The following is a 20,281-nucleotide window of genomic DNA, read 5'->3' on the forward strand; positions in this document are numbered from 1 at the left end:
TCACTGCCGTGGCTGGGGTTCAATCCCTGGTTGGGGAACTGCGATCCCCCAAGCCGCAAGGTACAGCCCAAAAAAATGTATACAATTTTTATTAAAAGAAAAAAAAATATTCCTCAATGCCCCCTCACTTGACCATTTAAACGATATTGTTGAAAGAAGTTGTGCAGTCACCATGCACTGACCATACAGCTTCAGCCCCTGCCTCCCCACTTCCATGGCCACTGCCCTGGCCCAAGTCACCGGTAAACTCCTTGTTGCTGAATCTGGTGTAGAGACAGCAGGAGAAGCCAAAAGGTAGTGACAGCCTGGAAAAAATGTATGCAACCCGTGAAACAGTCCAAGGACCAGTAGCCAGAATACACAGAGTATCTAAGCAACACCTACAAATCAATAAGGTAAAATCAAATGACTCAGTACAACACATAGGCAAAGGCACTTCACAGAAGAGAAAAACCAAAGAGCCAATGAACGTAGGAAAGGATGTTCAACTTCGTTAGTAAGCAAGGGAGATGCAAATTAAAACCACAATGAGATACTATCTCATACTCATTTGCAAAAACAAAAGAAGTCTAACGCTTCACCGTACGTGGATGACTTCATGGGCGACCAGAGCATCAGACACTGCCCATCCCCTGACCCAGCACTTCTTACCGTGGGTGGCTCTCAGAGTTGGTTTTCAGACTCTGAGAGCCACCCACGGTAAGGAGTGTGCTGTACAAAGCCGCCCACTACTCAGACATGTGAAACTGAAACACGAAGTTAACAAAACAGTAATTACCCTTATTACGTGCCATGTGCGCCTTTATTTTCTATCCATTTTATTTCACAACTGATTGAATTGTTTTCACTACCCCCTAATGGGTTGCAAACCCCAGTCTGAAAAGCACTCCTTCCAGAAGCATCCACCTGTGAACGAAAAAACATGTGCAAGACTACGTGTGGTAGCATTTTTCCATCAATTGGGAAATGAATAAATAAACTGGGTGTATCTGTCTCAGGGATGACTAAGCAGTGGTTAAAATGAATGCGATCTGTGTGCATCAATGTGGACAGATCTCAAAAACACGGTGTTACGTGACAAGGGAAAGTTACAGAGTAATAGCTGTGAAATGATAGCATTTGTATAATTTTTTCAAGCCAATTAAGCAATATTATATGTTGTTCTGAACACATATATAGTGAAAATCTTTTTTAAAATACAAGACCTAGAAGGTCCCTGCCCATTTGTGATGGTAGCTTGTTCCCTGGAGGAGCAGATGGAGGAGGGAGAAAGTCAGAGAGAATGTCAGCATCATCTGTCATGCTTTTTCCTTTTTTCTACGTTCAAAGATTCAGAAGCCATCATGGCAAAATGCTAACATTTGTTCATTCTAAATGGTGGATACCTCAAGGTTGAGAACAAGCCAGTCAAGCAAAGATCTGAAAGAAGTGATCCAGGCCATTAAAAAACAGCAGTGCAAAGGCCCTGAGATCACCATGGCATATTCCAGGATCAGCAGAGGCCAGGATGCCAGAGTGAGGAGGAGAGAGGTTAAGGATGAGGTTGGTAAGGAACTGGATTTTATGTTTTAAGCAGGAGGGTAAACTCTCCAAACTTATACTGTAAAGACATCATTCTGGTTGGGCATGTTTTATTAACAACTAAAATTGAGTGATAAACAAACACTAAGGTTATTGTACTAATCTCTTCTTTTGTGTGTGCTTGAAATTTCCCATAAGAAGTTTAAAAAAAAATAATATGATCTCTGGCTTCTGTGAGGGAAACGGACTGGGTGTGGGGACAATGGGGGAGGCAGGGAGGCCAGTTTGGGGGCCTCCACAGGGGTCTGGGCGAGAGGGGAAGGTGAGAGGAACCAGAGTGGCAGGGGTGGAGTGGAGCAGCCACGGCATTTGCCCATGGACAGAACGAGGGACGGGAGAAAATTAGTTTGGGCTGAGTCTCTGGATGCCTAGTGGTTCAGAGGACTGCGGAGACGGGAAAGGGTTTGGGAGTGGCCTCCGAGGGGAGATGTCAGGCAAACAAGTCCAGCGCTCAGGAAGAATCAGGGCTAGTCACCCATTTGGGAACCACTGGCGTATAAATAGCATTTAAAACCATGGGACTGGGCTTCCCTGGTGGCGCAGTGGTTGAGAATCCGCCCGCCAATGCAGGGGACATGGGTTCGTGCCCCGGTCCGGGAAGATCCCACATGCCGCGGAGCAACTAGGCCCGTGAGCCACAACTACTGAGCCTGCGCGTCTGGAGCCTGTGCTCCGCAACGGGAGAGGCCGCGACAGTGAGAGGCCTGCGCACCGCGATGAAGAGTGGCCCCCGCTCGCCGCAACTGCAGAAAGCCCTCGCACAGAAACGAAGACCCAACACAGCCAAAAATAAATAAATAAATAAATAAATTTATTAAAAAAAAAAAAAAAAAAAAAAAACCACGGGACTGGATGAGATCACCTAGGAGGTGGGTGTTGATGGAGAAGAAAGAGGATCCAGGACTGAGCCCGGCGGCCCGCCTTTGGGTACAGGTGGAGGAGAGGAGAGGAGAAGGAGGCAGCAAAGGAGATCAGAAGGAACAGCTCCTGGGGCAGCAGGAAGCTCAGCAGAAGGGAAGTTGCTCTCTCCTCATCCCCCAAAACGCCACAGCCTATTAACCCCATGGCAGCCCCTGACACTGCTCAGGACTCCAGCTCTGGCCTAAATAACTGCAATAGGCTCTGCCCTTGCAGTCCACCGGGTCCACTCTCACCATCTTTGTAAAATGCAGATCTGACGCTGTAACTCCCCGTAGCTCATTCAGGGTAAGAAGCCAAGTCCAGAGCCTGGTGACCGCACTCCCTGTGGCCCGGGTCCTGCCCAAGGCAGCAGCTCCCACCCCTCTGTACACGTCTGCACACGTCTGCACCCACCAAGGAGCAGGTGCTGCAGCTTGTACCAACAGCCATTCGCCTCTCCCTCCTTCCTGGAGACCATGCTCACCTCCCACACCTGAGCCTGGAAGTACCAGACCTCGCTTTCCCAGTCTCTGGGGCTTCCGGGAAAATATCCTCCATCCCCAAAGGAAAAGAGAGAGACCAGGAGACGAGGCCAACCCTAGCGTGCCTTGGGGCTTTGTCTGTGAGGACACATGATTGCCTGAGCTGCTGTCACCATCTTCTGACCAGAAGGGGCCAACAGAGCAAACGTACAGCATGGCAAACCAGAGAACAGAGTTTGGGTCCTCAGTGAAATCAGTAGGCTCAGCCTTGGTTCTGGTGACCGCCGGACTTCCTGTAAGAGGAAATAGCAAACCCCTACTGTTAACACCGCTTCCGGTGGGTTTGGGTTTCTGACACTTGCATTCAGAAAACATCCCAACCGACCCCCATATACTCACACATGCGCACACCCCACCCTCGCAGGCCTGATGCCCTGAAAGTCGTGCCTCCCGCCAGAAATCATGCCCGTTGGCGTTGCCAGGTCTTGCCCCCGTCATGCCCTCGCCGTTGTCCACTCCTTCTGGCCACAGGATGACTCCGGCCTCTCCTTCACCACCGGCAACCCTTGGCCTTTTTACATCTGAGATCCGACAATAGCTTTGAAACATGAACAGCTGCTATGACTGAGGCAGGAGATAGACGGGCCCCAGGCTGAGCTGCTGGAGTTTCTCCCCTGTGGACAGATCCTCCAAAATAGCAGGAGCTAGAGGAGAGCTGGGCCCCGCCCAGATAAAAGACAGAGACCACATACTTCTCATTCTCGAGGTCAAGGAGACCTTCCCGACTACATGTGCACAGAAAGGCTCCTCAGAGGTCAAAAGGGAGGGGGCATCACCTCATAATAAGTGATGTCAACCTACCCATAAGCCTCTCCGCTGGAATCCATCTTGGCTAAGAGATGTGTGTGCACACAGGGGAGGACCCTGAGATATACCAAATATGGACTCAGAACCAGGCAAAGCAAGATGATTGGCCAAAGGAAACCCAGAAAAAATGCCCTGTAAGAGTGATTCAAACTGCCACGAGTGTGTGACTCGCTCTCTGAGCCCACCCGTGTGTCTATCCACATGTACCCTATTTCCTCCTAATAAACACTTTACTTGTTTCACTACTTTCCATCTCTATGTGGAAATTCATCTCTACGCAGCTGACGGGCCAGGGCCTTGTCACTGGTCCCTGGTCCCTGTTCCCTGGTGGTCTAGTGGCTTGGATTCAGCTTTCTCACTGCAGTGGCCAGACCTCAATCTCTGGCCAGGGACCGAAACCCTGCTTCAAGCCGCTGCAGGCCGAGGCCACCCGAGATCACTACGACCCCTTCCTCACCCGAAAACTATTTTCTGTTACCTGACCCTTTCCCCCATTTTGACAGCTGCGGGACCCAGTGTTATCCACTGCCCGGGGGGAAGATGGTTTTTTGCAAAAGTTACAGAAACTTGAGAAGACTGACTTAGAGGAGACAGAAATGTGATAGGTCAGAGAAAGGCCTCTCACCCCGAGGCTGGAACAGCTTCCTGGGCTCCAGAGGGGAAGGAATGTAGTGGGTTGTGGAGAGAGAAGTCTGTGGGGCCTGGGGTCCACGCCTGGGGGGAGCAAAGCGGTGTCCAGAGGCCACCAGCACCCCTACCAGTGTCTTACATGGCAAGTCTCATCCTCCAGCAGGAGCCTTAGCTACAGGTGCCCACACACCTTGCAGGCCCTGGTCGGTGAGCAGGACACCACTGAGGGCCTACGAGGACAGATCGGATAGGCAGGTCCCCCCGGGACCCTCCCCCCAACCAGGGCCTCTCCTAGGACAACCCAAGCCACCCTCAGATGGTCCAACAGGACTGCCTTTACTGGGGCATCCACCTTACTTGAAGGGTCACTCCCCACAGTGACATGCCTCAACATCATAGCACCCGTCCACCCCCACCCCAGACAAAGCAGTGGTCCTGGATGTGGAGGGTGTGGGTGACCAGAGCCTGGACAGGAGAAGACACCCTAGCCTCACCTCCTCCACTAGAACAGGGTGGAGTGGGGGCTACTTCTGATTCATCTCTATGACTGCCTCCAGTGCCCTGCACAGGACCTGGCAAACAGAAGGTGCACAATAAATATTTATTGACCTAAATGGAACATGAGGCTGCAGAGATGGGGCCCAGACGTCAGCTGGTTGAGCTAGCCCCCATCTCCAGCCCTCCTTCCCACTCACCTTCCAGCCATGATTCAGGCGTGGCCATGTGACCCAGTCTGGCCAATAAGATGATGCAGAAGTCATGGGGAGGGGCTTCCAATAAAGCTTTCGTTTATTGGAATAAACAGAGTAAGCTCAGCTGGCCTAGCTTTTTGCCCTTTCTCCTTTGTCCTACTGGGAGGTGTAGCAGCTGTGACAAGGTGACAGACATGAGGACAAAGGTCTCCATGCAAAAGGTGGCAGAAGAGGAAAGAGGATAAGAGCCTGGGTCCCTGATGGCATAACTGAGCCCCAGACCATGCTGCCCAGTCTCAGCTTCCTGTCTGAGACCTGTAAATCCCTCTCTGTTTAAGCCACAGCTATATAGGTGTTCTGTTATTTGCAGCTGAACACAACGGGTTCACAGCGTGTTCTTGGTACAGCTTTAGACTAAGATAGACTGGGGTTTGGATCTTGGCTGGTGTCAGGGTGTTATCGAACCAACCTTGGGTTTGCTCTCCCATGTGAAGCAAAGCCAATTTACTGACAAGGGGTTGTGGTCAAGGAAAGTACAGCGTGTATTGCAGAGCCCAGCAAGGAGAATGGGTGGCTTGTGCTCAAAAGACCTGAACTTCCCAACGGTCCTCAGGGAAGGGTTTTTAAAGGCAACACTTGGGGTGAGGGCTGCAGAGTGCATGATTTTCTTCTGGCTGGTTGGTAGTGAGGTAACAGGATGGTGTTCCAGGAATATCATCAACCTTCTGGTTCTGACCAACTGGTTTGGGATCTACTGATTATACTCAGCATGTAGTCACCATCCTCCACCTTGGTGAGGGCCTTAGTTCCTGCAGAACAATGCCAAGTGATGTGTCAGACGGTTGTGTCAATATATCCCTTGAAGAGGAACTAGGACTCTGTTTTATCACGGAATTATTGTCATTATCTCACTTAACTGCTTTTTCTTTGTTTCAGCATTCCCTCACTTCCCTAATAAGTAATGCTTGGGCTTGCTCTTTGGAACTCAGGGAAGGCCTAAGAGACAAAAGCCATTTTCTATAAACAGGAAATGGGCAACACAGAGAGGCTTTTGTACTGGGGAGGGTTTCATTGCCCCCTTTTCTTTGATACTCCTCAATCCTGAGGGGAACAGGTGCAGGACAAGAAAGAGAATAACGTTTTGGATAGAGGTTAATCATAAACTTGGCGGGGGAGCTCGGTTTCAGGGGGATTCGGTTTCAGGGGAGGAAGAAATTTTCCTCTACCCTTCTAGGTTCTCCTGGCTGACCTAAGAATTAAATTGACATGAGACAGATTAACAGGAGAAAACCAAACAAAATGTAATAACATGTATGCATGGAAGAGACCCAGGAAAACTGATTAACTTGCTAAAACGGCAGAAACACTCACCTTAAATATCACCTTCAGCTAAAGACAAAGGAGGATGTTAGGGTGGGGGGTTGGAATTTCAGAAAGGCAGTTGACACAGATAGAAAAGTAAATGTTTGGTAAACAAATGTTCCGCTGAACCAAGCAGAGACAATGGGATACAGAGCGGACTTTGATCTCTAGACCTCTCCTAGAATTTCCTCCCACCACCCCTAGCCCACATTCTTTGCAGATACCTCTGGTGATAGCTCTATTCCAGGAACAGTCCCTCTATCTAAATGACAGGCAGTTAGGGGGAAGGTCAAAGTTTCTTTCTGAGTCAATGAAACTGTGCATCTCGGATTGGGACTTGAACCCACGTGCCGGGACTCAAAACCCAGCCTAAACCCAGATTGGAACTTGAACCCATGGGCTGGGAGTCTAACCCAGCCAGAACCCACTGTCTTTTAACTGAGATCACACACCTGGTTTCAGGACTTAATGAAGCTCAGGTTCTTGATGTCTCATCGCAGAAAGAATTCAGTGAGAGACAAAGTGATAGGTAAGAAGTAGGTTTATTTAGAGAGAAACACACTCCATAGACAGAGTGGGGGCCCTCTCAGAAGGCTAGAGCCGAAATACGGGGTGCTTAGTTTTTATGGGATGGGCAATTTCACAGGCTAATGAGTGGGAGGATTAGTCCAACTATTTTGGAGAAGGGGCGGAGATTTCCAGGAATTGGGCCCCACTCACTTTTGGCCTTTTATGGTTGGCCTCAGAACTGTCATGGTGCCTGTGAATGTGTCATTTAGCATATGCTAATGAATTACAATGAGTATATAGTGAGGCTCAAGTTCTACTGGTAGTCAAATCTTCTGCCATCTTGAACCTAGTTGGTTCTAACCAGTTTGTGTCATATCCTCAATGGCTATGTCATTCTTTTAAAGGTTGTGCCCTGCCCCCTTCCCTCCTGCTTCATTAAGGGAAAGACAAATACCATATGACATCACTTATATGTGGAATCTAAAATATGACACAAATGAACTTATCTACAAAACAGAAACAGACTCACAGACATAGAGAACAGACTTGTGGTTGCCAAGGCGGAGGGGGGGAGGGGAGGAATGGGTTGGGAGTTTGGGATTTGCAGATGTAAACTATTATATATAGAATGGATAAACAACAAGACCCTTGGAGCCCACTCCATAGAAGATCTTATAGAAGGTGTTTATGGTCCAGGTCTGTAAATGGAGCACTTCGCCACCACCCACAGTCTATTGGCCTGAATTCGGCCACTCGGCCACACCTACAGGTAAGGGAAGCTGGGATGTGTAGTCTAACTCAGGGAAAAGAGGCAAACTTGGCAACTAGTGTGCACTATCAGGGTCTACCTCAGCCACCAAAGGTCTCCATGTCCCTACATCCAGTGCTCAATTCTTCAGCCTCATTTTACACCACCTACCAGCACATTGGGCAATGTTGGCCATCCCCCATCTTTTTGTTTTGCAGATTTTTTTTTTTTTTTGACAACACCATGTGGCATGTGGGATCTTAGTTCGTTGACCAGGGATCGAACCTGTGCTCCCTGCATTGGGAGCGCCGAGTCTTAACCACTGGACCACCAGGAAAGTCCTTTTTCTTTTTTTTTTTTCCCCCATCTTTTTGAAACACTCTGTTCTTGGCATCCTTACTTTCTCGGGGTTTTCTTCAACACTGCTAGATGCTCCTCTTGTTACCTGAAAACTGGGTTCGCCTCTTGGTGGGTGTTGAGACAAAAGACACAACCAAGCCAAAGATAGGAAGAAGGAAGGATTCATTACCTGCAGCAAGTAAGGAGGACACCCGGGATCTTTCCCAAAGCAGCGTCTCCCTGAACGGCAAAATTGGGGAAGTTTTAAGCTAACGGTATGTGCATATTCATGAAGGGGCCTGAGCAGAGGAGAATTCAGCATAGAATTGGAGCAAAGGCCCACAAAGTCCAAGCTTTAGTTGATTGAAGTCAGGAGGATCAACATCATCCTGTCCTCCACCTGGGTGGGGGCCTTAGTTCCCACAGAACTCAAAGATATATTATTATGTATATCCTTTGAGGATGAACTAGGACTCGGCTTTATCACTGCACTATTGTCTGACTGCCTTTTCTCTGTTCCTGCATTCCTTTGTTCCTTTAAGATCACTGGTTACTGAGACCTGTTCAAGGGCAAGCATTGTGGCCAGGCTTAGATCACAAAATGGCTTAGGCCAAAATGGCTTCTCTTCTGTCAAGAAAACCATTCCTGGTTCTCGTTCTCTGGGGACCCCCTAACCGATCTGCTTACACTCTGCCACACTGAAGCGTTGGAGGTCCTCAAGCTGGATCCTGAGGCCTCTCCCCTCCCCTTTCTCTTCTCTGAGCAATCTCACCTGTGCCAGATGCTTCAATCACCACAGGTTGTCCTCATGACCTTGAATCTGTCTCCAGCCTGGCTTCTCTCCTGAGCTCAAGACTCTGGCATCAAGTAGACATCTTCAAGTCCACATCTCAAACTCAACATTCCCAAACTGTTAGTATCCTCTTCACCCCAAACCTACTCCTCTTCCTGGGTTCCCCCACTATGAATGGCACCATCAACCCTGGACATCTACCTCCTGCCTGGCTAACTGCAACAGTCTCCCAAACTGCCTGCCCACACTTCAATCCCCTACAAGGGTTCTCTAGGCTAGTGCTTCTGAAAATTCAGCTGCATAGAAATCACCAGGAGAGTTTGTTAAAAAGCAGATCCCTGGGCCCTACTACCACCCCATCCCCCCACAATCAGATTCAGATTCGATAGGCCTGGGATAAGACTCAAGAATTTGCATTTCTAACAAATTTGCATTTCTAACAATTGCATTTCCCCTAAGGTCCTCCCCTGGAGCAACCCAAGCTAATGATGCTGACGCAGGTGCTGCAAGTCTGTGGACCATACTTTGAGTAGCAAGGCTCCCTGCGCTGTCTCAGAGGCCACTAGCCACAGTGGCCTCTGTTTAACTTATTTAAATAAATTTTAAAATTCATTCCTCAGTGCTGAGACAGGAAGGAAGGGGGCAGGGCACAACCATTAAATGCCCACCCCTTCTCCAAGATAGTTAGACTATTCCCCCCCACTCTTTAGCATATGAAATTATCCAGCCCATAAAAACTAACCTCCCCATATTTCAGGGCAACCTGTCACTTTCTGAGATGGCCCACACTCTGTCTATGGAGTATCACTCAATAAATCTACTTTTTACCTATCACTTTGCCTCTTGCTGAATTCCTTCCGCAACAACACATAAAGAACCTGAGCTTCATTAAGTCCTGAGACCAGGTATGCGATTTCACCAGGGAGATTGTGGGTTCAAGTCCCCTCCTAAGCCAGAGATTGTGGGTTCAAGTCCCATCTGAAGTGCGACTGGCTTCAAGTCCCAACCTATAGTGTTTGTTTTCAGCAGCACTAGACACATTTCAAGTGCTCAACAGCCACTTGAACAGCGTGTATCTATAAAACATTTCCATCACCAAAGACACTTCTACTGGACAGCCTTGCATGGATCTTGGTGACTGTTCTAAAAATGAAGGCTGATCCTAGGTCCCTCTTTGGCCTGCAAGAATTCTGAGGCTCCTACTGCCTAAAAGCTCATGCTTTGGAGAAGCATAAAGGACGTCAGGAGTCGGGAGGGCACAGAGAACATTACTCAACCGAGATACCTTCCAAACTTCTCACAAGATTCTGGGATCTTCCCGGACTGAAGGCGGGCCAAGAACTTTGAGCTCATTGGCTGGTGGTGGAGGGGGGCGAGTTGCCAGCGCTTTCCTCTGATTGGGCATTTTCTCTTAGCAGAAAACCAATCATCGAGGGAGGTGGGGTCGCGGCCAGGCTCGCCTACAGGAACTTCCCCGAGTTCCAGCGCCCACCCACGCCCCTGAAGGGTCAGATTTGTGGTGAGTTCTGAACCCCTACCGCCTAAGGGGCCCTTCCGCCCTGGAATCCCGCTCGCTGTGGCCGACAAGGAGGTGGGGGCAGGTCCTCCCTCCCGCCGCGGGGAACACCCCTTCCAGCAGCCCTGAGCCCCCAGGTGTCCAGCCTCGCTCTCCCTGCGCTCAGTGTTCCCACCCCCACCCCCAGTGAAATGGGATTGCATTGTGCCGGTGGCCGGGAGAGGCCCCCTCCTGACAGCCTCCTCTGCTGGGCATGATGGGTGGGAGGGAGGTGAGACTGAGGTGGGCCTCAGGACATGGAAGCCGTGTCCCGTGTCCCACAGGAGGATGGCTCTGGAAGAGGGCCGGAGCCTGCCCGAGGTGCGGGCGCGAGTGGCGGCTTCGCATGGCATCACCGACCTGGCCCACAAGCTTCACTTCTATGACCAATGGGCTCCGGACTATGACCAGGTAGACCGGTCGGGTCCTCACCTCTGCTTCCATCTGCTCGCCCGGCCTCAGTTTTCGTGTCTGAAAAGCCGGAATAGTGAGCCTTGCATCATCCCAGGGCAACGAATGTGAGAGGGAAGGAAGACCTGGGTGCAGCCCTGAAGTCCTGTCTCTTCTGGGACTGGCTCCTCTTCAGCGCATCCACAGTGGCCCTGCCCTCTCACCAGCCCCATCTTCCAGATTGGCAGACCCTAGAGATCAGGGGCCAAGACGTCCCCACCCTGGGACTGCAGTCCAGGCAGAGGTGCCACTGAGGGGTCACTATGAACTAAGCAGAGAGCCATGCCAAGGCCCACAGAAAAGACCCCAGCAGTGGGCTGAGGGCTACTCTCCAGTCCCCGCCCCTTGACAGAGGAAAGCACCTTATACCTGGTTCTCCCCTCACTGTAGTCCCAGCAGGCCCTGGGCCCCCAACACACACAGCTTGGCCGGGCTGACTCCTAGACCACCCAAAAGGAGGTCCCCCAAACACTGGGGCACGGGGTGGCAGTTGGTGCAGCACTCTGTCCCCAGGACGTGGCCGCCCTGCAGTACCGCGCTCCCCGGCTCGCAGTGGACTGCCTCACCCAAGCCCTTCCAGGTCCACCCCACGCTGCCCTGATCCTGGACGTGGCCTGTGGTACTGGCCTAGTGGCTGCAGAGGTGAGACCACCCTAGATCCCCTGCCCTCCCTTCAGCCCCCACTTGCTCAAAATTCCTACTACCCCAGGCCCCAGATCCCCGCCTCCCTGCTCAGACTCACTGGTTCCAAACACTTGGGCTACATCCACTGCGGGGACCACTGTCCTCCCCGAGGTGCAGGGACCTAACTGGGAGGTGGCAGGTATGAATTGTGACTGGGTCCCCCCACCCCAGCTGCAGGCTCGGGGCTTCCTCCAGCTGCATGGGGTGGATGGGAGCCCAGGAATGCTGGAACAGGCCCGGGCCCGTGGCCTCTACCAGCACCTCAGCCTCTGCCCCCTGGGTCAGGAGCCTCTACCCAGCTCTGAAGGTACTCCCCCTCCCCCTTCAGCACCCCAAGGCGCACCCTCTGACCAAGCCCACTTGATGGAGCCCCTTTCTTTTGCCAAGACTCCATCCCCCTTGCCTAGCCCTCCACAAGCCCCCTCCCACACTGAGTCCTATTCTCTTTTCGAGCCCCCCAATCCCTCACTGAGACGCTTCCTCTGAAACTTCCGTCCCATGATCTGACCTCAGTCCAGGACTGGGCCACATCTGCCATATCCCCCACGGGATCTGGGTCCCACAGACACCAGTGGCAGGCCTGGTCCCTCCCCAGGCCCCGTCATGCACACCATCCTCCAGGGCGGTCTGAGGCCACACTGAAGACAAACCACCACACCACATCCGCACCTCCACACAGGGACCTACGACGCGGTGCTGACGGTGGGCGCCCTCAGTGACGGCCATGTGCCCTGCAGTGCCGTACCCGAGCTCCTGCGAGTTACCAAGCCAGGTGAGAAGCAGCCCATCCAACCACACACAGGCACCTTCCCTTCTCCACACCCACAGACACAAGCCTCAGAAAGCCTCAGGCCAAGCGAGAGTAGGGTTATGCCCAGGGTCACACAGCCTAGCATCGCAGTCACAGCTGCCGGCACAGGCTCGGCCTCAGCTGCCACCATCAACGGGCCCAGGCAAACAGGCAGGGCAGGCAGGTTGCCAGCCTGCCTCTTATCCACTGGGAAACCGGAAACAGCTCCACTCTCCTCTCCAGCCTCTATTTCCTCATCAATAAGCAGAGTGGCACAGTCCCTTCCCCATAGGATTGCAGTGAGAATTGGGTCAAGTAGTGTCTGTAAGGCCTGTGTTTCAGTCCTGGCACATAGTAGGGGCTCCGTTTAGTTCCCTCATCTTCCAGCTTCCCCACTAACTTAGGGGGAGTCTCTTTCGTGACCTCAGTTTCCTCATCTGTGAAATGGGGCTGCTCAGGTGAGATGATAGATGTGAGTGCTTTTCTATAAACTCCACAAGTGGGGCTGATGTGCAGGTGAGGGTTGTGTTTACTGTGCTGCTACTGTGTGCCTTGCTTCTGCCCTGGGGAGAAGGTACACACCCAACCCACATGCCCCGGGAAGGGGCCAGGGGAAAAAGACCAAGCCCGAGGTGGGCCCACAGGGCTGTGGGTGCTCAATGCCCTGCGAATTCAGAGAAGAGAGGCATTTGGGACAGCTGGCATGGGGAGTGAGGGGCAGTCCACGCAGGAACACAGCCTAAGCGAAGTCCCAGGCAGAAAGGAGAGTGGTAGAGTGTGCGGATCATGAGGCTCAGACCTGGCTGCAGGACAGGATCTGGAAGCCCCGAAGGTGCCCCATCACAGCAAGATTGCATCTGCTCCCTGCCCCTTCACCCCTGCTGGGCTCAGCAGGGGCCTTGGCTAAGTCAAGGCAGGTCTAGGCAGGCCTCATCCTCAGGGAACCACAGAGGCTGACAGATGCAGGGACATTGGTGGCGTCAGAGAGAGAGGTAGTGATCAGGCTCAGGAGGACAGGAAACTCCCATCACCTGAACCAGTAAGGACCAGACCTCCTCGCCCAGCCTGTGCTTGCCAGTCCCCTCAGCCGGCCAGACTGCCTGCCCACATGTCACAGCCTCCCTTGCTTCAGAGCCTTTCCTCTCACGAAGCCCCTCTCCGCCAGTAGCACCCTGCTTCTCCTTACCTCCTCCTCCAGGAGGCCTTCCAGACTCCTGTCTCTCCTGAGTATATCTGAGCCCGCACTGGGCATACGGTAGGTGCCTGGAGAAGACCTGGAGTGACAAGGTCATTCATTCATTCTTTCAGCCAGTGCTTGCTGACTGTGCTGGCCTTCCTGTGAGACAGGGTAACATCCCAGCAAGCTGGGAAACTGAGGCTCCAAGAGGTGAAGGGAGTTGCCCAAGGTCCAAAGCCCATAAGCATTCAGACACAGCCGTATCCTCCAGCAGAGGGGCTGGGTGAACAGTGAGAAGGGAGCCCCCTCTGTCAAGGGGATTCAGCCAAAAATTCCCAGCATAAAGGACACTCGGGCCTTGAAAGGTGTGTAGGAGGCTGTTAAGCTGAGGAAGCAGAGGGTATTCCTGGGGGAGGGATCAGTGAGCACCAGGGGCTTGGAGATGGGAAAGGCTGGCCCGGGGACAAAGCTGGGAGAACTTCCTCCCTTGAGGATGTGAGAAGGAAGGGGACAACCTTCCTGTCCCTGGCTCCCGCCCCACCCCTCCCCAGGTGGGCTGCTGTGTCTGACCACCAGGACCAACCCATCCAACCTGCGTTACAAAGAGGCGCTGGAGGCCACCCTGGCCAGGCTGGAGCAGGCCAGGGCTTGGGAACGCCTGGTGGCCTGGCCTGTGGACCAGTGGGAACTGGCCACCTCCGAGCTCGAGCTGGGGCCTGGCGCCTCTGACAGCGACGGCTTCATCTCCGGCATCGTCTACCTGTACCGAAAGCAGGAGGCAGCCCAGGCCGAGGGAGTGAGGCCCGGTGCCTAGCCCCCAGCTGGCCTCCGGCCCTCCACGAGGCCTCGGCCAGGCTCATCGCTGGGCCTCCTCTGCTTTGCCTGTAAAACGAGGCCGCTGCACCAACCCTGCCCCTCAGGCGAGCTATGCCTATTAAATGAGTCCCAGAAGCGGCAGCAGAACTCTGGCTCGGTGGTTTTCTCACCCCTGCAAAGAGTGACATCTGTCCCTATGGAGGACAGAAGAGAAGAAACAGGACAGAGAGGGACCCCATCCTTGGCTGTCCCTGTGCCAGGCACGATAGGGCCACAGATGTGACTCTGACCCCTCCCGGGGTGGAGGGCCCTTTCCCTCTAACTCACAGACCAGGAACCCGTGCTCAGGCATCTGGGCCTTGGCCAAACACTTTCACGTGTCCAGGATTCGGTTTCCTCATCTCGAAAGGGATCGGAATGCGGAGCTGAGGAGCTCAGGGCGTAGCTTGGAGGCTGCCCCAGAGCTGGGCAGGTGAAAAGGCCTCGGTGACTGTCAGCACCAGCACCAGGTGGGGATGTGAACAGGGCTGATGATAAGGCCTGCAAACAGGAGCCAGGGGAGGGCTTCGTGGAGGAGGAGGCGCAGAGCTGAGCCTTCGGGACTAGAGTTCAGAAGGGTGGAGAAAGGGAAAAGGACATTCCAGGCTGAGGGCAGAGACAGCCTGAGCAAAGGCTGGGAGAAGGGACCCGGGGGGTGAGCAGACCAGCCTGGAGGCCCAGACAAAGCTGGAACAAAAGGAGGGGAGGGCTGGTGGCCCATCCCCCAGGCCTGGCCGTTCTCATCTGTCCTCCCTCCTAGAGTCCCCAGCACTTCCCTAAGGTCCTGGGCTTTACGCTCTGACAAATGGAGGGCTTGAGCAAAGTGACTCCAAAGGTCGGGGCCAGTTTCGATGTCTCACAATTCCCCAAAACCAGTTTTGTAAGTCTTCTGGTCCTGGCCACCACACGGCGGTCCTGCCCCTCACCACCCCCCTGCCCAGGCTTCCAACCCTGCCCTCCCCTTCACCTCCACAGCTGAAATCAGAAACGATACAGTCTTCCTGTGCACAGGTCCCATTTATTGTAGAAAATAATAGCAATTACTGTGACAAATAGTTTAAATTACAAAACAGAAACCTCGTAGCAGGCAGGGGAAAGCCCCAGGACTTCCTGGGGTTAGGGCCAGTGAAAGAGCATTCCCCCTGCCTCTCCAGCCTCTCCAATGACCTTGGCAGGGGTGAGGATCCAGAGGTAGCCAGTCTCAAGGGGCCCGGGGTCCTTCTTCGGAGGCCGCAGGGCAGGGGCGGGAAGGGGTGTGGGCAGCCTGGGCCGCCTCCATAGCCCCCTCCCCCGCCACTACCCAAACCAGTTCGTAGCACCTCCGCCCCTCCCCTCTAAACCTGTCCGTCCACTCTGCTCGGCAACTATGCTCCAAGGGCAGGTGGGTGAGCAAGGCAGCCGTTCTCGTGGCCACAGGTTTGCATGGGCAAGGCACAGCCCCAGTGCTCGCTGACCCACCCAGTGGATGCTGGCAGAGGGAGTGGGGAGGATCAAAGAAGGGGACAGCGGTCAGCACGGACGTGGTCCCATGGTCCGCTGAGCACCCACTCAGAGGCAGAGCCCAAGCAAAGTCAGGGCTGAGCCGTCCGGGCCAGCAGGAGCCAGCCCCCTGTATCCTCAGCCATTCCGAGGAGGGTGGTACAGGAGTCTCTTTCCATCCATCCTTGCTAGTGTTGGAGGTGACCTTGAGAAAATGTCCGAGAGGGCCAGAAGGGGCTGAGGGCTGATGGCCAACGGCCTGGCTCAGTCCCTGCTTGGCAGGGCCATCCTGGGGTCACAGTAAGCTCAGTCCAGGGAGAAACAAAGCCGAAAGGAAAAGAGTCAACGGTAGCGCCTTACACGTAGTTGCTGGCTGGGGCGGAGCGGGCGGCAGAGTACCTGGCCGAGTAGGGCTTGTCGGTACGGGGCGGGCAGTTGCAGCAAAGCAAGGCCCCACCGAGCATCAGCAGGCCAGAGGCGGCCCAGCCAATGTAGAGCGAGGCACCCATCTCCCGCTTCTGGCCCGAGGCCACCAGTGGGTTATAAAAGTCGCGGATGATATTGTGGGCCGTCCAGGACACGGGCACCATCACCAGCAAGCCGGCCAGCAGGAACACCACGCCGGCCACAATCATGGTCTTGGCCTTGGCGCTCTCATCCTCCACGCAGTTGGTGCACTTACCGCCCACCACCGAGAGCAGCACACCGAGCACGGCCAAGATGATGCAGACGACGATGAGGGCGCGGGCCGCCTGCAGGTCCTGCGGCAGCGCCAGCAGCGAGTCGTACACCTTGCACTGCATCTGGCCCGTGCTCTGCACCACGCAGTTCATCCACAGGCCCTCCCAGATGGTCTGAGACGTGACGATGTTGCTGCCGATGAAGGCCGTCACGCGCCACATGGGCAGCGCGCAGCTCAGTATGGCGCCCAGCCAGCCCAGCACGGCCAGAGCGATACCCATCACCTGCAGCCCCATGGAAGCCATAGCTTAGCGTCTGCTGGGGTCTAGGACCTGGAAGCCTGTGGGGATCCGGCCCTGGATGCTGTAGGAGTCCAAGTGCCGAGGATGAACACTCAGCGTCCGCAGGGAGGTCTTTCACAGCAAGTCCAGAGGCAAAGCCAGTTGGAGCAGCTCTGGGTGTCTCTCCTGAGAGTCAGCGGCACAAACCCAGTAAGAGTGTAACAGAACCAGTTCCTTCCTGCCAACAGCTGCCGCAAGCTCTCAGGCTAAACACTGGAGCAGTTATATGGCTCCGCGGGAGGGGCGGGGGCCGAGGGAGGGGTTTCAGTCCCTGGAGCCGCCCCCTGACCAGTTTCTCTAGATTCCTGAGCCTGCCAACAAAGGAACTTTCAGGCCCCAGCCCTTGGCCCCTGAGTCACCACCCTGGAGAGCCAGTCTCAGAGGAAACTTCTCTTTCCCCCTGAACCCCAGACCCATGCTGAGGTCATCCGGGAGATAGACACTGAGTCACAGCCTATAAACACCTGGACCTACCTGGGGGGCCGGAGGGGGGAGCCATGCCCAGCCAGGTTTGGGGCCTGAAGACCAGGGTCCCCACACCCCAGGGCTCCCTCATTCCAGGCTTGGGTGGTTGGATGGAAGGTGGCGACCTTCAGGGAGAGGGTCTGAGGATAGAGTCCTGGGAACGTCACAGAGCAGCCCCACCATGATTACAGTCGTCAGCATCCTCAGCAGCTGCATCACTGGCCTGATAATTACAATTAAGAGTCTCGCCATCCATGCATCCACCGCGTCTGGACATTGGCCTGATGTAGTCCAGTTTTAAGGACCAAGGAGCTGGGGGGCCCGGACTCCTGGGTCCATCACGTGCCCTCCCCATCTCTCACCACCATCACCTGGCTTCCCAGCCCTGCCGGAGGAGGGGTCTTGGAGGTGATGCCCTTTTGGCCAAAGAGAGAAGGAAGCCTGCCCCCCACCTCAGAAGTTTCAGCCAGTTTCTGCTGGGGCTAAGCCGGCTTGGCCAGAATTAGGTCGGGGAGGTCACCAAGAGAAAACCATGGGCCAGACCCTGGGGACATCAGTCCAGCAAACAGGTGTTTACTTAGTGAAGATACACAGAACGGTCCTCCGGTAAAGCCAGAATGGGAGCAAAGTCCCATGAGACTTGGAAGGGGAGGTAAAACTCAGCCGGGGTGTAGGGGGTGGTGCCTGGGAGGGGGCCTGACAGGGAGGAGGAGTTGCCTGGCATAACTCCAGCAGGCACTGAATTCTTGGGTTGCGCTGCAGAGGGCACTGATGACAGAAATCACGATGGACGGGGCCCTCTGGAGTTGGGCAAGGCAGCAGGACTAGGTGAAGGAGAACTTCAGGGAGAGGGAACAGCGAGGGCCAAGGTGCCCAAGGTGGGGAAATGCAGCTAGTTCTGGGAACCAGAACAGATTCAGAGGAATCCAGTCTGACCAGAGATGGGGTAGTGGGGGAGGGGCCAGAGGAAAAGAGCCAGAAATCTCTGCCTCAGGCATCACGGAGCCCTGAGCTGTGCACAGAGGCTGTGAGACCAGTAAGGGCATTGGATGCCAGGCTGAGAAAGGGGTCTCTGGAAACAGGATGGAGGTGAAAGCCAGGCAGAGGGCGAGGATCAGGAAGGGCCTGATTCAGGGCAGGGGGCTTTGGGAACCTAAAGGAAGGAGTCATTGTGGCGGGGAGAGAGAATGGCCAGGCTCATCCTGGCTGGATCAAGGGAACCCCACCCCCTTTCTTCCCCACGTGCTGGGGAGCTCATCCCAGGCGCCAGGGCTCCAATGAGTCCCTGAGCCCCCAGCACTGTCCAGCCCCGTGCCTGGTGCCCTGGGGCAGCTGGGTGTCTAATCTGACCCTTTCAGTGGTCCCTGAGCTTCCCGAGAAAGAGAGCTATCCTGCGTGCGTGATTTGGGTAGAAGCCTTCTGTGAGCTATTTAAAGCGTGCTGACAGCCTGTGGAACCATAGGGCTGGCAGGGATAATCTAGCGCGATGGGGAAACTGAGGTCTTTGTACGGTGGCTGACTGTAAACACTTCGGTCTCCCCTACGAGGCTGGGGGCTCCTGAAGGATAGGTGTTCAGCCTCAGAGCTCAGCGCAGGGGTTGACACGGACTAGGTGCTCAATAAGGCAGGAGGCACCATCCCGGGTCCCAGCTGCCCTCCCCCACTCCCCCTCACCCCCAGGCACGCACACCAACACAAACAGGGATAGTTTCTGCCAGGACCACGCCTCCCTGGCGTTCTCCTTACGAGGCTTTGAAGAACAGCACGCAAACAGGCCTGTGGACTGAGCAACGGAGATACTATCCTTCCAGAGGAACGATAAGCGATTCCCTGCAGTGACCCCATCACATCCTGCCTATCAGTACGCAGGGCAAGCACTCTTACTGCCTTTGCACAGATGGGTAAACTGAGGCCCAGGGAGGGCCGGGGGGCTTGCCCAGAATGGGGTGTGCTGGTGATTCCAGCCCTTCAGTAAGGTTTCTGCCTACAGAAGCGAATTGGCCGGACAGCCAGACCCTCACTCACCCCCTACACGCCCCGCCCCCCCCCCCCCCGCAACTTCCTGCTCTTGTTCTGGGACACAGCCGACTGGCACTTGGAGACGCAGGAGCGGGGGAGGGGGAGCACACAGGCCCTAGAACTTTCCACCTGTGGCCCAACAGAAGTGACTAAGAAGCTGTCCTTCCCTGCCCAGCTCAGCCAAGCACTTCAGAGGCAGGGGAGTGGCTGAAAGCTAGGGGGAGGACAGGTGCAGGAGGGCCCAAGGCAAAGGGCAGGCCCAGGGCAGGGGAGGTCTGCAGGGAGCTCAGGCGGAGCTCGAGGTGCTCAGGTGTGAAAGAGAAACAGGAGCCAGTCCTGGGGGAGCCGTGAGCCCTCTGCACATGAGTGGAGCTGGAGAAATATTTGTTGAGGCTTCATTTACGCCAGGAGACAGTGGCTGGGTCCCACACACCTGCTGCAGGAAAAACACCGGCAAAGCCGGAACAATTTTCCTACACCCACTCTGGCTCCCTGGGCCTGGTCCTCCCAACAGCTTAGACAACCTTTCACTGTGACACTTTACTAATGTGTCTGCCATTCATTACTTTTGCTTTTGGGGCTGAGAGGGCAGGGTTAGCACTTATTTCTTTTTCTTTCTCCCAACATACACTGTCTAATTTTACGCCAATAGAATTGTATCTTACACACTGGTTTTTATCAAGGACAGCGCTCTCCCCAACCAGATCAGCTCACCCATCTCTGCCCATAACCCTCTCGCCAGCCCTGTGACCTCAGGGAAGACAGCTCCATCTCTGGGCCTCGACTTCTCTCTGTAAATTGAAGACATTAGCACTTTTCCCCGATCTAAGACAGATGTGAAATGAGGATGTGAAAATGCTTTGCAAGCTGAAAAGCTTGG

At 54.3% G+C, this 20,281-nt stretch overlaps 2 protein-coding genes across 2 annotated transcripts; one reads left to right on the plus strand and one right to left on the minus strand.

Moving 5' to 3' along the window:
• Nucleotides 1–10,344: 10,344 nt before the first annotated feature.
• METTL27 (methyltransferase like 27) lies at nt 10,345–14,521 on the plus strand. The gene is given in 7 exon segments (XM_036824223.1): nt 10,345–10,424; nt 10,745–10,871; nt 11,424–11,552; nt 11,766–11,901; nt 12,274–12,366; nt 14,113–14,233; nt 14,235–14,521. Coding segments are annotated over 6 exon segments (729 nt in total). The 5' UTR covers nt 10,345–10,424; nt 10,745–10,748; the 3' UTR covers nt 14,362–14,521.
• Nucleotides 14,522–15,414: 893 nt separating this feature from the next.
• CLDN4 (claudin 4) lies at nt 15,415–17,133 on the minus strand. Its single transcript, XM_036827348.1, has one exon. It carries the CDS (start codon nt 16,879–16,881, stop codon nt 16,252–16,254), a length of 630 nt encoding a protein of 209 aa, XP_036683243.1. The 5' UTR covers nt 16,882–17,133; the 3' UTR covers nt 15,415–16,251.
• Nucleotides 17,134–20,281: the final 3,148 nt, after the last annotated feature.

This window comes from Balaenoptera musculus, chromosome 15 (assembly GCF_009873245.2).
Source record: "Balaenoptera musculus isolate JJ_BM4_2016_0621 chromosome 15, mBalMus1.pri.v3, whole genome shotgun sequence".
Taxonomy (NCBI): Eukaryota; Metazoa; Chordata; class Mammalia; order Artiodactyla; family Balaenopteridae; genus Balaenoptera; species Balaenoptera musculus.

Bases quoted from the DNA above. Each gene is read 5' to 3' on its own strand.
- CLDN4 (XM_036827348.1), bottom strand. From the start codon at position 16,881: ATGGCTTCCATGGGGCTGCAGGTGATGGGTATCGCTCTGGCCGTGCTG.